Genomic DNA, 13303 nt, shown 5'->3' on the forward strand with positions numbered 1-13303 from the left:
AAAGTTTCATGTTCCTATCTCATAGAATTTAAGAACAATGATGAATAAATAATTTTCGAGCAAAATTTAAATGGCCGGCTGAATATATTACCGCAGGAGCCGCGGCCGCGGAATTTAAATGACCACGTCAAAGGGTTAATATGAGAATATTTTTTTAAGGAGACACATGTAGGAATAATATTGAATAATCTATGAAAGTAGCACTGGTGAAATGTAAGTCTGAAGTATGCCTCAAATTTCATGCACCTATATTAATCAATACCTAAATGCTATATACGTAATAACAGGGATTCCAAAATAAGAGAAGCGTCAATTTCACATTTATTGTTGGTAGCTTATAACACTGGCACTTAAGCTGTCCTCCAGCACCCTGATTATATTGAGGGCCTGATTTATGTCCAGCAGCACCTGTAGTGAGGGTGGTATAAAAAGGATCAAATTAGCAAAATTGCAATAAATATTTGGATTAATATCATTTCACAAATTTCATGTCTAGATGGTCTAATTTTATTGTGTGAAACTGTACAATAAATACATATAAAATTTCATGTGCTTAATATTTGTAGTAACAGTATATTTTATTGAATAACTTTGGTAGGTCAAAATTAGAGAATTTAACTGATACTTGTCTTCACAGCCAGTGTTAACCTCTATGGACTGGAGTGCCCCATTGCACTCAGACTGTTGGCCTGCATCCTATTATTGGAAATAACAGCGTTTCTTCGTGAGACATATCAAACTCTGCCAAAATCATCCAGATCATCTGCCAAAGAACGGCCACCTCCGTGGGAACGCATATATAGTCGTGAAGCGAATCGTCGATGGAGCATGGCTCTTTCTTCTATGGGTCATTCTCAGACTTCTGCACAGAGCCTGCAGTCAATTGCAGGAGACAGAGATGCAGGTATATCTCACAGGAAATTAGGTGTGTCTAGCAGTCAGTTTATGGTGCTGATACTGCATTAGTATAAATGAGGAGTGTGAAATATTAGTAAAAATTATCATTTGCAGAATTACAAACTATGCTGCAGATATGTGAATTGTGTTCAGACAGGGCATTCAGATGAAAAAAGAAAGACTGTGCTGTTTGTTATACTGCAATGGTGATCTACTGCCTGACCACAGAAGGAAGAGTGCATTCATGTCCCCTCCTTTGGAGACCTGAGTCTCCCTACTTAAACAAAACTTGATCACTGAGCACTGCAAAAAGCAGACATAAACTTGCTTTATAGGAAGTGCTAGAATTGGCCCTGTTCTCTCTTCAAGCATGTATCTATCACAATATGGAAACACATTCTGCAACACAGTGAAGTTCTAAAGTGAATCAGTTAGCTGTGTACTTATACTACACCAGTTCACTCCTTTACACTGTATAATGGAGACCAGGGATAGCACAGTCGGTATAGTGAGTTGCTATGGGTTGGATGACAAGAAGGGTCAGAGTTGAAGTCCAGGTAGGATCAAGAAGCTTCTCCATGTCATCCAGACCGGTCCCACCCAGCCTGTCCAGTGGGTAGAGGGGGCTCTTTCCCTGGGGCAGAGCAATTGGGTTATGAAGCTGACCATTCCCCTCCAGCTAGTGCCAAGGTCAAGAAATGTGGACTATACAACCACTCCCCCATATGCCCTCATAACTTGGTGCTTAATTAGTTAAGCAAAAGGAAACCTTTACCATGAAGAAAGCAGTCTTCTGGGCTTTGGCGCCGTGTATATGTGNACTTTACCCTTTTTTCACCCTATAATGGCGCATGCCATAGCGGCCAGTTACAGAAATTAATTCTTGCTGCATGATCTCATTACATTACCTGTTGCCACTGTTATTAATTAGACTTGTGGCTGTGAATGCAAACCCCTACACAACCCCAGTTTCTGGTACCAAGGGAACCTGAACACCTTAAACTTGGAATATTCTTCTCATTTCTTTTTGTCACAAACCACCGGCATTTCACCAGATCTTGACACGCTTCCAGATACACAAATCATCCGTTCAGGTGTTTACAGATGTATTTCTGAATGCTCTTTCTAGCTCTCTTATGAAGGATTTGACTATGAACACCAACTGTTGAATTATGTTACCCCAGTGTATCAGTAAGAAAATTCAGACATCCAGGTGAAAATATCTGAGCATGCGGAATTTTCTTATGCTGTTATTTCAGTCATGGTACACTGATTTGTAACACTACACTTGTTGATTGCATGACTGACTCATTGTTATATTTGGAAAGTGATCGCAGATGAAGTATACCATATGTTTTGTTCATGCTGTTACTCCCTGTCCTTCTTTACCCTGAGTATCTATTGAGAGTTATTATGCAGAGCATTTGAATTTAAAGTGAAGAGAATCCTCATGCCATTCAACAAGTGCCATTACACAATGTAAAAGTAGTCATGGGGTGTTTAAATGTGTTGAGAATAAGTCACCTCAGAACTTCAGAATGTGTGACGACTTGCCTTCATGCTGCAAGGCATACCTAAAAGCAGAAGGACCAGTTGTAGAAGTTTACAAAACATGGTAAGTTTGTGTCACCTTTTTGACAGTACTCAATGATGAAGTTCTGTCTGAATAGAGAAAGTCAACTCCACAAGCATGGAAACCCCCAGCACAATATCCTCTATGGCAATGCAGTGAACTGCAGCCATGCTGTCACAAGTAGCATATATGCCTTTTGTCTGAATGAACTCTCTTTGCATATGGCAATTATTGTGCCAGAGGTTTCTAGGGAAAGGAACCTGTAATATGATAGACTATTTCTGAAAAATGAATACTTGATATTATACTGAGGTTACAGAATACAATTATATTCTAAATTATTGTTGGGGATTTCATGGCCTATAATTTTCAAACAAGGAACAACAAAATAAAACTGCTTATAGAATATGTAAATGTAACACAGAAAGTTTTATTTATCAATGATATACTTGCTGCATTGATATCTGGGAAAAAATTTGATGTCATGCCTCAAAATGGCGACTGTTCAAGAGAAAGCAGTAAGTGTGCTTTGGATTTTTTAAACAAAGTCTGTTATCAAAACACAACATCATTACAGAACTCAATACAGAAAAGGTCCACCTTCAGACAGTGCTATCTGACATTGGTTAAAGCAGTTTCAAGAGACTGGTAGTGTTCTCCGCCAAAAAGGAGCGGGGAGACCAAGCACTTCACACGAAGATGTTGAATGAATTTAGGAAGCATTTTGTCAAAGCCCACAAAAAATCAACTAGATGAGCTTCTTTGCAGTTAGGTATACCCCTGTTGGAAGATTATCAGCCAAATGTGGTGTTCTGAGAATTTCTTGTCATGCATTTTCCTGGGCGATGGTTTGGGTGTGATGGACCAATTCTATGGCCTCCGTGCTCACCCCATGTTATGCCGCTTGATTTATTCCTGTGGGAATACGTTAAGGACATTGATTACAAGACCCAAGTGACCTCCCTCGATGAACTGAAGCTCAGAATCATTGCTGCGATTAAAACAATTGTACCACAAATTCATTCATTCATTCATTCATTATTGGAGGGGGTGGGTTTCCCCATGCACCGCGACCAGTTGTTGAACTATTGTACATCCCCATTTGATATTCTACCAGTCGCCATACCCTTCTGATACTGGTGTGTGCTAACAGTCCCGTTCACCCAGCAAGTTTGGCCCCTCTACGGGCAATGGTACCCGATACTTCCCCCATCTACCAGCGGCATTGGAAACTACTTGGGCGGGAAACATTTTACCTAATTTTGCTCAGAGGTCTCCTAGAGACATGAGGATCTTTTACGTGCCGTAAATCTACGACACAGGACCCACGGCTTGAAGTCCCTCCCGGAGGACTTGTTCCCTGAATTTTTCTGCCCTTAAAAATTCCATGACCTCTGCCGGGTTTGAACCTGCATACCTTGAGTCATGAGGTGGGAACATTACCCCTAGACTACGGAGGCTGCTATTGTACCACAAATGCTAGAGAACACTTGGAGGGAAACTGAATACCACTTTGTAAATCTTACCTGCCAGGAAAGGTGCACATGTTGAAGTTGTTTAGCGTTCTGCAGTATTGGTTCTATAGCTAATAAAACTTTCTGAGTTACACTTTCATATTCCATAAGCAGCTTTGTTTTGTTATTTTTTGTTTGAAAATTACAGGCCATGGAAACCTCGGCAACAATTTAGAATCATCCTGTACTTCTGTAAACTTATCTCTGGTCCAGCCGTGCTTTATATGGAACTGTTTTGTAAGCAAAAGGTAAATACATTGTATCTGTGTTTACTTATGGTAAGGAAAATAACACGTATATCTATATTGAGAATAAGCTTTATAAGCCAGTCAGCTCATCCATGCATTATGCAGGATTGCTTCTGGAAAATGAAAACCTAATGCTGTAAACAGGAGTCAGTAGATGTATAAGTCAGCCCTTAGTCCATCCATGTATTCTATTCCGTAAGTCAAAGCTGAATGTACTGGGGGATTATTTCCTGTCATATGGCCGTGAGGACTGAGTGCAGGGGGCAAGGGAGGCAGGTCACATGGCAGCATGTGCATGCCTGTCAGAGTTCCCAGACAACCCCTCCCTCTTCTCACACCTTACAGAAAGCAGTGTGCCTCGGCTCTTGCATGTGCACTGAGCTTTTCCAGAAATATGGTAAGTGCTGGGCAAACTGCAAGAGGAATTCAAGAATGTAGCTTAAGAAAGCAGTCTTCTGGGATTTGGCACCGTGTATATGTGGTGTTAACTGACGTTTCGGAGGAACGTATCGCCTCCATCTTCAGGGTAGAAGAAAAAATATATAAGAAATCTGCAAGCAAAGAGACTGTGAGAACTGCTTTTACCGGTTCTCACGGTCTCTTTGCTTGCAGATTTCTTATATATTTTTTCTTCTACCCTGAAGATGGAGGCGATACGTTCCTCTGAAACATCGGTTAACACCACATATACATGGTGCCAAATCCCAGAAGACTGCTTTCTTCATAGTCACCGCCGTGAAAGCCTCAAATCTTACAATGTAGCTTAAGTTCACTAATTAAAGAAATGAGGTAAGTACTGAGGAAAACAAACTGAGAAATCACATAATTTCCTCCACTTCAATGTTATCAAGTTGGCCCCTGTTCAGTGCTCATGATTCTACCCAGCAGCAGTGGTGACAGATACCTCTGCACTTCTGATCGACATTTTTGTGGTGAGCGCATGTCTCTGGGCAGTCTTTTCAGGACAGCATACATGGTGTAGTTGTGCCATTGACAGTATTTGTGCTTTTGCAGATGTTTGATCATATGGACCATCTGTCCTTCCAGTGTCTCAAAACTAGGGCACCAGGTATGGCCACCGTGATCAGTATGCAAGTGAAAATTGTGTCATAGAAGTATTTGTGGAAGTGTTCCTCTCTTCATAGTAGGCAGTAAATCCTGTGGGATTTACACAGCAGTACCTGTCAGCCTTGGCTAAGGCTCTACTATAAGATACCATGCGCTGCTGAACTCCTGCACTTGTGACAGCACTTCTCCAATCGCCTTGTTCTTCGCATCTGTTTCAACGATTAAATCATTACCATTCCCAAGTATCCTAGGATGGCTGCATACACAAGTTCTTCATGGTCTGGAATGAATCTTCTGCTTTGGAAAATCACAAAAGGATCGCTTTTCTTCTGTGAGCTATGTCAGGGGCTTGACAATGTCCATGAATCCAGCTGTGTTCTTCTGGTGGCAGATTATCTCAATTACCAACAGATTTGTCTCTCTGTTGTGCCTTCTCACATGGAGTCTCCAGCTTCTCTGGGTCCATAGTCAATCCTTCTGGAAGTGCCATATCCACCAGGTATGGCACTTTTGTCTGAAAAAATTTGCACTTCAGGACCAAAAATGATCACATTATCCAGATGCACCAACAGGCTTCGTAAGTAAGGCCCAGAGACAGGTTCCAAAAGTATGTCAACATTACTGGACTTTTGCAAAGGCCAGTGAGCATAACATTTAAATTCCTAGACAATATCTCATAGAGACAGCTGTTTCTACTTTTTACTAGGGTACAGGACAAGCTGCCAATAACCACTCTTCAAATTATGGGTGGACAGCCACTTGGAAACAGCAAAAGTATCCAGGATGTTGTCCATTCAGGGTAACATGGAACATTCGTTCTTTATAACAGCCTTTAGTCCATACAGAGACGAAGGTCTCTGGTCATCTTCTTGACAACCATAATGTGTTAAAACCAAAGATTATCCGGCTACTCAAATACCCATCATCCTTTCATATCCTACAGCATACTCTGCCTCAGCTTGCCTGGTTTAAGAGAGCTTACATGGAGTTGATGGATCGGACTGCCATCGCTGGTGCTGAGTGAACTCAGTCAGATCTCCCATATCCATTGTTCTTTGGTACAGCAAGGTCCAGGAAATGAAGCATTAACTTTCACAACTATCAGGTTTGTCCGGCATGGTTGTTTGGATTGCAGGTGGACATCACCGATAACAGCTGTTCACTGATCCGTGGAATCCCTGGAGTTTGTAATTCCTAATAATCATCTGATGCCAACTGAGTCACTGGTTTGGCCATGCCAAGGCTCAGGCGGTTACTGGTCGGCTTCCAACCAGAGCGGTCCAGGTTCGATCCCAGGTCATGTCATGTGGTATTTGGGGTGGACTTGGCACTGGGCCAGGTTTTCTCCAAGTACTTCAGTTTCTCCTGCAGATTCTAATTGCACTGACTGCTCCACATCTGTCATATGTCATTGATGTACCAATTACACTCAGTCTCAACCCACCCCAAGAAACCAAAAGAACAAGTCACTGGATCACAAACCAGGTTGTTGCCTTCAGCCAAGACCGAGTAAGTTCTGACTTGTATATCTCGTCGAGCTTGAACCAACCTCCTGGTTCTGTAAATCCTTTTTTAAGATGTTTTGAACATGATTTCTACTAGACAGTTCATCTCCAAGGGACCTTCCAGCTGTGCATCACTACCCTCTCACATCTTTATCACCTCATCGTGGATTAATGTCATGGTAGAAATCTGGCATGCCATAAAGACATTTGTTGGAGCACAGTTAGCACACAGCTGTGTGTAGGCACACAGGACATGAGTCCTGGAATAAATTTGTCTGATATTTTGCAATGGACCATGGATGGTCCTGCTGTGATACTCACAGATGCCTAGGTGTCAATAGTCTCAAGGTATAACTTGTCTCCCATCTAGTCCTTAGCAATTAGGCTGTTGTCATGGTTCAGCTAGTATGGTAAATGTGGATAAAGGGGACGAGTGTGATGACACCAGTATCCCCCTCTATAAGCTGGCTCTTAATTTTTACCCGAGTTCTGTTCAGCCTCTTCTCAGACAGTACTTGTGTCATGTTTTTCGAGAATTTTCTGTTGTGTAAAACATACCTGCAGTGCTAACATTCTTTTCATTGCATCCAGGAGCTCTTGAGTATATGCATTCATGTTCCCATTGAGGCTTCTGCCCTTGTCTCCCACAGCCTTGCTGGTTGGCTGGTTGCTGAATTCACAGTCTCTAGCTGTAGGGCTGGTTGAAGAATCTGTTCAGTGACCTCTTGCTGCCCGTGAGATGATGCTTCACTCCATGGTCTTTTGCCCATCAGTGAACTCAAAGGCTGCCTATGTTTGTATGAAATCAACGTGTAATCAAATAAGTGCCCCGTAGGCCAACTGCTATATAGCTGCGGCATGTTATCATAGAGTATTGTCGCTCATTTGGGTTCTAGCTTTTAGTTGACTGGAAGGCTGCCACCATCTGTTGGTGACTGTAGTTTCCCTTCAGAGCCATGGCATGTCCTCTTATGTAGCTCTGGCTATGACACTGTGTAGAATGTCAGAAAGTGGCTCCGGGAGAATTGTGAGTAGGTGTGTTGCCTTCTCTCAGCCTGCCCAACTGATGTAATCAACTACTGGCTGGAGCTGGCAGTGAATGCTCTCCAAGATGTTGATCCAGATAGCTTAGGAGGCTTCACGATGATGGTGTTGCCTCCTGCGTTGTCTCCGCCTCTGCATCTAGTTCAGGCTTCTGCTGGGGCCAACAGCATCTCAAAGTTCTATGGTGTGTCCCCTAGGATGTTGCCTTATCACTTCAAGTTGCTTCTGTCACATGTAGTTGCTCTTGCATCTTTCTTAGCTCTTCTGCATTGGTACATGTCACTTCTATGTTGCGTCGAGCGGATTTTACGACTCATCCTTTCATCCCTAGGCCTACTGCTGAACATCTCATGAATATTATTTCATTATTTCCTGCTATGTAGCCAATGCCAAGTGGCCTTTCAGCTGTGTCCCCAGTGCAAGTCGTATTGTTCACTCTAATTTACTCCTGTCATCCTTAATTGCTCATATCACATGTTGCAATTCCTTTTGGCTGGTGTTCTTGAGTTCTTGTCAGGCACATGTTTTTTTGAGTTATTTTTGGATGGTGCTTATAATGCTTGTAATGCCAGATTCATCCTTGATCTGACTACTGACACCAGTTCAAACGTTCACTTTTGTTTTGGACAACTGTTGTCTCACTGTAAGTATCTGCTTATGATCGTGATGTTAGTTCTTTGTACAAGTTGTTTCACTGTAATGCCACTGCTGGTCACTGCACTTCCCCTTTCCTTCTTCTTTTTTTCCGATCATGAACTGAACTGACAGTTGACTTGATACTCGAATTCACTGACTTTCAGACTGCACTGACCTACTAATAACTGATACCATTCATTACTTCATGTCTCTTTCTCTTTGCACTGAACTAAACCAACTTCTCTTTGAAGCTGCTGTATGTTCAGTTTCCTGTTTGTGGCACTAAAGTGAACTGTCCTCTACTGAGGCTTTGCAGCTACTCATGCTCTTTTTGAGTGACCACTGGCATCAGATTTTTCTGGAGCAATGTAGAAGTGCTGTAGTCTCCATTTTTTGATTGAAGAGGCAAAGCCAGGCTAGGCAATGCAGCTGCCCTTCCCACCCCATGTATAGCTCTCATGACAGTATTCTAATTTTTATACATGCCTCTAATTTCACTCAAGAAATCCATTCTTACATTTTATGAACTGGGACTGAATATTTCTCTATGTCACTCTGCAATTAAAAACTGTTTTAGCCATTTTAATTTTACACATTCATTATACATGGTCAGTGTAGCTTTTGTATTTCGCCATACTCAAATGTCATTAAGATTTCTTATTTGTTTCCTATACAATCTGTTTCATGTAATCCCATCATGTGTAGATTTCTTCCTCGTAACTTCAGTGATTTTTCTTGAAATACAACTCAATCATCTGTAATCAGCATATAAATTCTGCAGTCTATACATGATGATAAAATGACTGAATGAAGTACCAAGATTCTAGGGTTTGGATTAAACCATGCAGTGTTTAATGTACAATCCTGCTGGGACTCAAAGAATTAAAGATAATTAAACTGAGTATGATTAATTTATACCGTTTTGAATCCCTCGTTAATTTTAAATAGTTATTAGTATTATATTCTGATCTTCATTTCAGTTCTTCAGTGTGAGAGAAAGATTAGCTTTGTCCTCCATGAACCAGACAATGAATCAGAGGGCAGCAGTAATACTACTGTGACTGTGCAGGTGAGACAAGTCTTTCATCTTCGTAATGAAATAAAGATTAAATTATATTAAGTTGTTCTGCTGATTTGTTATATTAAAAAAAATACCGTACAGTGGCACTATGATTATATAACAGTATGCTTGTAAATGTCAGTGGATAAAGGAAAAATTATTCCTGTGTATAATTAAGCATCACCACATGAAGACATATGGGGAAGTGTTGGTATAGTTCCATGCATGAAGTTAGTAATTCTAGCCCACTCATCTTCCTTCAGGAAAGATAACCATGATATATATGTGTATATGTTTCTGTCTCTTAACTTAATATGTCTCCCTCCATTTCAACTTTTGAACCCACAGAATGATTTTCATGGAACATATGTGCATTATGCTGTTGTAGGCCATTCCAGTGCAGTTGATGTTCACGAAAAATTAGTGCCGATAATTTGTACATCCTTAAATACCAGGCCTTGGAGACCCCTACCGTTGTCAGACATCGAGGCTCTCACATTTCCTAGACAGTTGGCGTACAGATGGTGATGCATCATAGCTCAAGCGGTTAGTCGCTGGCTTCCCACCGTGATGGCTCGGGTTTGATCCTGGGTATGGTCAAGTGGGATTTGTGGTGGACAAAGTGGCGCTGGCGCAGGTTTTCTCTGAGTACAGTCAACCTCACCTAACATCTGAGGCTGGAACAATAGGCCAGAAGTGACTGCAGTACAAGGGACTTGGTCCCACCCCACTAGCAATAAAAAAAATGCAGATGGTGATGAGGTTATCAGCCTTCCAACACCGGCTGCCCTTTACCCCCCAGGAAGATTCCTGGTACTCATTTGTGTTAACACTTGGTGGACTGCGCATGCAGTAATACGTGTTTCGCTTTTAAATGTGGCGGACTGGTCGCATATTAGTACGTTTTTAGAACACGATAAGTTGCAACACACTATACATTGCTCTAACGCCACCCAGCTTGCACGTAGCTGCCTGCAGCTTCGTGATAAGCCTCTGGAATGTTTGCTGACTAATCAGTTACATGACCTCGCTGTAACTGTATGCCCCTACAAAGGAAAATAAATACCTTCATTTCTTCAAGCTGTACGTAGCAAGCTGTCAGTGAGTAGTGCAATATACAAACATATAATCCTGGGAAACTTACAAAGTATGGTCTACTTGTTCGTGTAGTTACTGAAAGCACTTCAGGCTATATTGGAAATCTAGAATTTTATTCTGGTGAAGGGAAGAAATTACAAGAAATTATTCTTTCCATTTTGGAACCCTGTCTTGATCAAAGTTACCATGTCTATCAAGACAATTATTATAACAGTGTGACAACTGCAGAACACCTACTTTTGAGAAAAGTACGTGTTTGTGGAACAATTAGGGTGAACAGAGGCCTTCCTCCAGATCTGAAAGAGGAATGTAAATCCCTGAAATTTCACCACATTCAGGAGGAAGGTGGATATTCTTCTTCAGTCCTGGATGGATACTCGTGTTGTGAATATGATTTCCACAATTCACAATTCGAGCATGGTTGATGTTCAAAGGAGACATGGACAGGTAAAGAAGCCTGTTTGTATTTCCGAGTATAATATGTTCATGAAGGGAGTTGATAGAGCCGATCAGTACTTGGCCTATTATTCTCTTCCTCGGAAAAGAGTAAAGTGGACAAAGAAAGTTGCTTTGTGGCTTATAAATTTTGCCATTTTCAATTCATTTTTGGTTTTCAAAAATCTAAACCCTCATTCAGAAATGAATACAAGGCATTTCTGCTGAATGTGGCAAAAGCCTGGGCTACAGACCACATGGTGGTGGCAGAACCGGCGGCAGACACAGTCTTAGTGCAACCGGGCCCGTCTACTCCCACCCCATGCAGGCCTCATGTGGACACCCCTGGGCAACTCTCGGGTGATATGCGGAAACATATCCTCGTGAAAATTGTGAAGAGTGAACATTCCAAGGGGAAGGATCCTTCTAGGCAATGCCATGTTTGTGCAGTTCACAAAAAAATGACTATGACTGTCTACATTTGCAAGTGTGTAATGCCACTTCACAAAGGGGAATGTTTTGAGAAATATCACACTTTCAAGCACTTCTAGGAGCACTGGTAAGTGTTCTCCAAAAATTTTAGTTCATAAAATTAATTAGGAGATTTTATATTAATTTTTAAAGTGAACAGTGCACAAGTTAGGGTAGTAGGGATAAAAATGCCGGTCCCCAGGGCGATTTAAATATTTAAATCGCCGTTGCGCAAAGTGTTAAGAGGCCGAGTCGACCCCAGGGCCATGGTGTGGCTGGAAGGATTAGGTCAACTGCAAAATCCGTTGACCTCATCGGGAATCGAACCCACGACCTTCTGGATTGTAGCTTATTGCCTCTAAGAACTACACTAACGTGAGCCCCCCCCCGTACCAATAAAATAGCAGAGGCATGAAATCTGTTCTTAGCTTTTGGTTTGATGGCAACAGCTAATGAATGGTTTGAGTTAGGCATGTGATATTTGGTATGGAGATAGATTTTAAATATACATACACAGTATACACAAAACACTTTTTTATAACTCAAGAATTACAGATTTGGTTGTGGTGCAACATATTGAGGTTATGTTTGATAAATTTCACTCAGACAAAATCTGTACTTGAATAGTAAGTGCTTATAAAAATAGGACAGCATCAGCCAAAAAATGATAGTAATTTATAACATATTTGCAGTTGCAAGCAATAAAAATTTTACTGTCCCAGGATTTAATCTGATGGTGACACGAGTTCTGCACGGTACCCCATGAGGTCAGTTGAGTTTCACTGTTGGATTATGAAGTTATATTATCTGAATTTGACAACAGCATAAAATTTTCAAGGTTTTCAAGTTAGTGAAGGTTATTGTAGGCTTTGTGAGTTCTACATGGAACTCATTCTAATGGTTATTTTAATGTTCTTTTCATATCATTTCTTTGTTGTTGTTTTGAACATTTATGGCTGTCAGTGGGCAGTAGAAAATGACACAAATGTTTTACTTCCTGGTATTTTGATTAAAAAGTTGATGCACATGGGGGAGAAGAAAGAAAATACTCTGTGGGGAGAGTTGACAAAATAAGCCTGTATGTGAGACTTTACATTTCAGAAACACCCTCAAAGTAATGCAAACATCCACTAAGAAAATAATTTTGGAAGTCTGATTCATTAGCCAATAAAAATGAAGCTTTTGAATAGATGGAGTGTATTGAGAATAATTCAGATTCATGTTCAATCATGTGCTCCTGATATTCCTGTCACAATTATAAATATGTTTCATTTGAGGGTGAGGAGACTCAAACTGTGGATGAGAAGAAGGGTCGTCGACCGCCTCCTTCTGGGCGCCCCTTCCTTCTAAGGAGAGGAACAGCAGGAGCTACAACTGGCTCATTTAAAAGACGAAGTCTTAAACTCAGACGCAGTGGAAAGGAGCCAAAGGAGATTGTTGATTGTGATTGTAAGTTAGTTATTTATTTCATATTAACTACATGTAAGCTTAAAAATATCGAATTGCATAAAGTAAAATATCCACACACTGAACTGATGGAAACCTTACTTCAGAATCTGTGTGTAAATGTTAATGTACAAGTATTTAACTTGATACGGATTCAAAATTTTCTCTGTGTATAGAGGTTTCTGAGCAATGAGGGATAATTCTTTGGTAATACAAGGTGTGTCCCAAAAGTCATGAAATATATATATATATATATATTTTAAATTTATTGATGATATCGGTACTGTAACGCCTCGGAGCAGGGGCGC

The 13303-nt window shown here is 40.9% G+C and overlaps 1 protein-coding gene across 1 annotated transcript in view; it reads left to right on the plus strand.

Annotated features, from left to right (window-relative positions):
- The window catches only part of LOC111869153 (protein unc-80 homolog), a gene marked incomplete in the record, with an annotated part of 381072 nt that overhangs the window by 191524 nt on the left and 176245 nt on the right, over nucleotides 1–13303 (plus strand). Inside the window, 3 exon segments of the mRNA XM_033753297.1 lie at nucleotides 638–904; nucleotides 9466–9554; nucleotides 12827–12998. Coding sequence (XP_033609188.1) covers nucleotides 638–904; nucleotides 9466–9554; nucleotides 12827–12998 — 528 coding nt within the window.

The sequence above is a fragment of the Cryptotermes secundus genome, unplaced genomic scaffold (assembly GCF_002891405.2).
Source record: "Cryptotermes secundus unplaced genomic scaffold, Csec_1.0 scaffold821, whole genome shotgun sequence".
Taxonomy (NCBI): Eukaryota; Metazoa; Arthropoda; class Insecta; order Blattodea; family Kalotermitidae; genus Cryptotermes; species Cryptotermes secundus.